This window comes from Daktulosphaira vitifoliae, unplaced genomic scaffold (genome assembly GCF_025091365.1).
Source record: "Daktulosphaira vitifoliae isolate Bord-2020 unplaced genomic scaffold, ASM2509136v1 Scaffold_2, whole genome shotgun sequence".
In the NCBI taxonomy this organism is placed as follows: domain Eukaryota; kingdom Metazoa; phylum Arthropoda; class Insecta; order Hemiptera; family Phylloxeridae; genus Daktulosphaira; species Daktulosphaira vitifoliae.
Genome location: NW_026099573.1, coordinates 18,702,698 through 18,708,697, shown reverse-complemented (window position 1 = coordinate 18,708,697; position 6,000 = coordinate 18,702,698). Strand labels below are relative to the sequence as shown.

Here is a 6,000-nt window from a genome sequence, read left to right as displayed (position 1 = left end):
TAATATGCTAATAAATTTTGAATTATTGGTACAAGTTGTTATTGACTAGTCATTAAAAGAAATAGTCGATATCTTTATAACGTATAAAAAATATTTCAAAACAAATAATAGCGTTTCATAAGAAAATAACAAGAGCCAAAAAAGGAATTCTTATTTTAAGAGAAGTTTAGTGGTTAATGTTAAATAATTATCCTATATACATTAAATTTAATTATATATAAAAAAACTATTGAAATGAGAATTTTAGTGAGATCACTCAAACATTTTGTTAAAATCGATCCTTTGCACAAAATGAATAAAACTATGCATAAATTATAATATTAAAATAATAAGAATATAAAGTTATTAAATATTTTTTAATAAAAAAAGAAAAGAGTAACTAGAATGATTTCATATTTTAGGAAGTGAACAAAAAACAGAACGAGTTATGTTTAATAAGGGATTTGTTCAACGCTGCTCCTAAAAAATTGCCAGTTATGTGTTGTGGCCAAATTCTTTGTCATATATTATATAATATATATAAATATGTTCTAGAATAAATGATAGCATATAATTTTATTAAGTATTTAACATTTAGGTTCAAAAGTTATGCTATATTTTTACTTAAATATTAATGAAAAAATTATTTAAATGAGCTTATAAAATTCCGTGTTTCTTTTTTAGTGAGGTCTTCTGTTTCTATCTCAAACTCATCATTCATTGTGACATCACCTATTAAATCTAAAAATAAAATGAAAAAAATAAAAATTTCAAAATAAAATAAAATAATTATTTCAACAAATTTTTTATTATTTTTATTATTACCAATATTTTTTTTTATAAATCATATAATTTCATCAATGTATCATTAAAAATTCATCAGCAATTATTTTTGTTTTAGTAGATATACCCTTTAATCATAATCTAATTAAACTGGTTTAAATGTTTAAATAAAGTTATGCAAATCTATACTATTAAATCTAATTTATGTAATTTCATTTTAAATCATAATGAAAAGAATATTTTTATTTTTAAATACTAAATTTAAAGATGTTATGAAATTTTTATGTAATATTCGATTACGTTCACTTTTTTCAAAATACAAATATCTAGTTTTTTAATTTTCAAACATTTTAGTGTGAAAATATGCATATTTATCATTCAGAATTTACAATTTCATACAAAATTTGTGTGTCAAATTACAGAGACGCTTAATATATAAAATGTATAATAAAAATTAAGTTCATTACTAACATTGTGTAGTTTAGGTTTAATTAGGTTTAGGTTTAGGTTTAGTTAGGTTTAAATGATTTAAACAAATATTAGATTATCAAAAGTAATTTACCTTTTTGAAGAAAATCATAAAAAACTGGAATTGTAGCTGGAGAGATTTCGGAGTCATTGTCTACTTCTAAATACATGTAAATAAAAAAACTTTCAGTGATTAAATATTACAGTAATGAAATATTTCAATTTTTTTATTTACTGTAACTTTATGAAGAGAAACACTAATATGTTTTATGATAACAGGCGTAGCCACTTTTTGATTTTTTATTGCTAATGTTAATATGGTATGCTATTATAAGACTGATATTTAACATGTATTAATATACATATATATAATATGATTTAAGTTCATTACTAGAATTGTATACTTTTTTAAATTTAAATATTATAAAAAAATATATATAATACTGAAAATAGTAATCACACTAGTACGTACAATTGGTTTTGATGGCCAAAATTTAAAATTATCAAAAGTAATTTACCTTTATTAAATGAATCGAGAAAAACTGGAATCGGAGCTGGAGAGATTTCAGATTTATTTTCTGCTTCTAAATACAAGTAATTAAAAATATATTATAGTAATAAAATATTTCAAGTGTTTTATTTACTGTAATTTTATGAAGAGTAACACAAATATATTTTATTAAGTTTAAATAATTAAAAAAAAAAAAGTGTAATACTGAAAATAGTTATCACACTAGAACGTATAATTGGTTTTGAGATTATTTGAAAATTTAAGATTATCAAAAGTAATTTACCTGTATGATGTGAATTGCAAAAATTTGAAATTGATGCTGGAAAGATTTCAGATTTATTTTCTACTTCTAAATACAAAAAAATGTAGTGATTAAATATTTCAAGTGTTTTATTTACTGTAACTTTATAAAGAAAAACTCAAATGTTTTCAGTTGAAATGTTCATTGTAATATTCAATTACATTCAATTTTTTCAAAATTCAAATATCTTTTTTTTTAATTTTCAAATATTTTAGAGTGATTAATACGTATATTTATAATTCAGAATTTACAATATCATACAAAATTTGTATGTCTATTTAACACAGACGCTTAATTTACATATGTATAATAAGAGTTAAGTTCATTACTAACATTGTTTAGTTTGTTGAGTTAATATGATTTAAAAAAATATTAGATTATCAAAAGTATTTTAACTTTTTGAAGAAAATCATAAAAAATTGGAATTGTAGCAGGAGGGATTTCAGAATCATTGTCTGCTTCTAAATACAAGTAAAAGAAAAATATTTCAGTGGTTAAATATATTGAATTTTTATTGCTATTGTTTAAATTGTGAGCTATTATAAGACTGATATGTAATTTGATTAATATGTATTTAATATAAATTAAGTTTATTACTAAAATGGTGTAGTTTGATAAGTTTAAATAATTTCAAAAATATATGTAATACTGAAAATAGTTATCACACTAGTACGTACAATTGTTTTTGAATACCAAAATTTAAAATTATCAAAAGTAATTTACCTTTATTAAATGAATCGAGAAAAACTGGAATCGGAGCTGGAGAGATTTCAGATTTATTTTCTGCTTCTAAATACAAGTAATTAAAAATATATTATAGTAATAAAATATTTCAAGTGTTTTATTTACTGTAATTTTATGAAGAGCAACACAAATATATTTTATAATAACAGGCGTATTCAATTTTTGATTTTTTATTGCTATTGTTAAAATGGTAATCTAATATAAGACTGATATTTAACATGTGTTAATATACATGTATATAATATGAATTAAGTTCATTACTGAACTAGAATTGTGTAGTTTATTAAGTTTAAATAATTAAAAAAAAAAAAGTGTAATACTGAAAATAGTTATCACACTAGAACGTATAATTGGTTTTGAGATTATTTGAAAATTTAAGATTATCAAAAGTAATTTACCTGTATAATGTGAATTGCAAAAATTTGAAATTGATGCTGGAGAGATTTCAGATTTATTTTCTGCTTCTAAATACAAAAAAATGTAGTGATTAAATATTTCAAGTGTTTTATTTACTGTAACTTTATAAAGAAAAACACAAATGTTTTCAGTTGAAATGTTCATTGTAATATTCAATTACATTCAATTTTTTCAAAATTCAAATATCTTTTTTTTTAATTTTCAAATATTTTAGAGTGATTAATACGTATATTTATAATTCAGAATTTACAATATCATACAAAATTTGTATGTCTATTTAACACAGACGCTTAATTTACATATGTATAATAAGAGTTAAGTTCATTACTAACATTGTTTAGTTTGTTGAGTTAATATGATTTAAAAAAATATTAGATTATCAAAAGTATTTTAACTTTTTGAAGAAAATCATAAAAAATTGGAATTGTAGCAGGAGGGATTTCAGAATCATTGTCTGCTTCTAAATACAAGTAAAAGAAAAATATTTCAGTGGTTAAATATATTGAATTTTTATTGCTATTGTTTAAATTGTGAGCTATTATAAGACTGATATGTAATTTGATTAATATGTATTTAATATAAATTAAGTTTATTACTAAAATGGTGTAGTTTGATAAGTTTAAATAATTTCAAAAATATATGTAATACTGAAAATAGTTATCACACTAGTACGTACAATTGTTTTTGAATACCAAAATTTAAAATTATCAAAAGTAATTTACCNTAGATTATTAAAAGAAATTTACCTTTTTGAAAAAAATCATAAAAAACTAGAATTATAGCTTAAGATATTTGAGACTCATTGTTTGATTCTAAAAAAAATTTTCAGTAATTAAATAATTTAAGTGTTATATTTTATTATTTGTGATAAATTGTAAGCTATTTTTAAACTGATATGACTATCATTTTCGTATAGGTTGGTAAGTTTTTACATGAAGACTTTTTTTAACTCTAGACATTTAATTTATTTTAAAACAATATGTTATATGAAGATTCTTTAAATCTTGTTGTTTTTTATGTTCATCCCTTTTTTCTTATAGATGTGTTGATTAAATTTTTTTATGGCATCATATGTATTGAACTATTTTATGAAATAGAAAATAAGTGGTCGATAACAACTTCTGTACCAGTGTATCGGAAGTAATTGTCATTTTTGTATCTAGCTGAGAGGTGAAGTGCGACTGAGAAATGACTAATGATGAAAAAAAGCATCATCAGCGCTTAACCTCCAGTTTATATTCCAAAATACTAATTATTTTCTAAGTATCGGTGTAAAAGTCTTTGTTGAGTAACCATGATTTGAAATACATCATTTTTTATTTTATAAAAATGTTAAATATGCAGATTACGATTTAAAAAATAAAGTGTACACAAAAAATAAGGGATTGACCTAAAAATATTTTAATTGTTTGAATTAATGTAATGATGAGATAGTTAATCTTTTAAATCTATGTTTGTCTATTTAATTTAGAATAAGCAAGTAAATAAATAAATTTTATTTAATCAGTTGTAGATTTAAAGATTTTTCCATCCCATACAATTGAAAATATATATAAAAACAGATAAGCCTAGATGATATCGTATTAATTTCATTTTCACAAAAGTTTTTATTTATAAATAGTTATCTGTAATCTCATTTTAAATAATAAAAATCTTAAAATCTAGACAATAAAAAAACAAAATCAGCCAAAACAGTAAATTCAATTATTTTTAATTTAAATTATTTTAAAATTCAACTTTAATACCTTTTATTATACCTCTTTTATGACAAAAAAATATATATATTTTACCATCACATCATATTAAGACAAACAATAATATATTTGTGTCTTAATACTAATATTTCGAATGTATATAATACCTTCAAAATCACCATCTAATGAACTTGGAATGAATATTTCCCCATTTTTTGAATTTAATTCGAATCCTAAATTTGTAAAGTTTTCTAAAATCAACATCTTGATTTCACTTAATATAATTTCACTACCAGAATTATAAAATTTTATATTTTCTTCGTTAAATTGAATATTATTGTATTCAACTTTCAATTTATTTGCTAACACAAATATATTACTACGTTCCAGCTTACAATATTTCATGACATCCAATTTTATATTTCTTTCAATCTGTGTTATGTTCAATTTGATATTATGTAGTATAGCATTATTGTCTATCTCTTTTGAGTAAGGTTGATTATTTAATTGATTTTGTAAATTCAGAAACTTGTCAATTGCTAATTTTAAAATAATATGGTACCTTACCAAATGATTCCATGGCTTTCTATGCAATTTTTCAATAGCATACAAGGCGCCTTGCATTAGTTTTGCAAATGAAGTTATATTGGACAAAATGTCTAATAGTTTTTCAGTGCCATTGTGGCCTTGTAATTTATTATTGTTCATTATTTTTTCACAGAATAGTCGTTGATTTTCTACAACAGTCACAATATCCAATAAAATACTTGCGTATGTGCAGCCAAGGAAAATAGTCGTGGCTCGTATTTTTGTACAACATGTAGCTGGTATTATTGGCTCTTGAATTATACTCAAAAGATTATTATTATTATTTAAGTAAGTTATATGCTTGACACGTTTTAAATTTTTCCACCCAATATTTTTAAAAAGATTATTCATAATATTACAATTTCTTATTGTATTTCCTTTTGATTCAGTGTATACGATGACACAAAATAATAACAAGCACTTTGAAACAACGTTTAATGATGTCATTTTTTAGAAAAATTGAATAATGCTACTAAAATAATCATTATAGTAAAATTTATATAAACTGTTCAGTA

The 6,000-nt window shown here is 21.5% G+C and overlaps 1 protein-coding gene across 13 annotated transcripts in view; it reads right to left on the bottom strand.

Annotated features, from left to right (window-relative positions):
• Nucleotides 1-536: 536 nt before the first annotated feature.
• The window catches only part of LOC126899413 (uncharacterized), a 34,432-nt gene continuing 28,968 nt past the window's right edge, over nucleotides 537-6,000 (bottom strand). For 2 of the 13 annotated variants that reach the window (XM_050674365.1, XM_050674354.1), the window contains 6 exons: nucleotides 3,185-3,250; nucleotides 2,766-2,831; nucleotides 2,025-2,090; nucleotides 1,749-1,814; nucleotides 1,325-1,390; nucleotides 537-720 (listed from right to left, as the gene is read on the bottom strand). In XM_050674365.1, the coding sequence (XP_050530322.1) occupies nucleotides 623-720; nucleotides 1,325-1,390; nucleotides 1,749-1,814; nucleotides 2,025-2,090; nucleotides 2,766-2,831; nucleotides 3,185-3,250 (428 nt within the window). In that variant the 3' untranslated portion in view covers nucleotides 537-622. Of the gene's footprint in view, nucleotides 721-1,324; nucleotides 1,391-1,748; nucleotides 1,817-2,024; nucleotides 2,091-2,439; nucleotides 2,504-2,765; nucleotides 2,834-3,184; nucleotides 3,253-3,599; nucleotides 3,664-5,064; nucleotides 5,940-6,000 lie in introns of those variants that run through there. The other 11 variants (XM_050674353.1, XM_050674357.1, XM_050674356.1 and 8 more) reach the window with 11 other exon arrangements.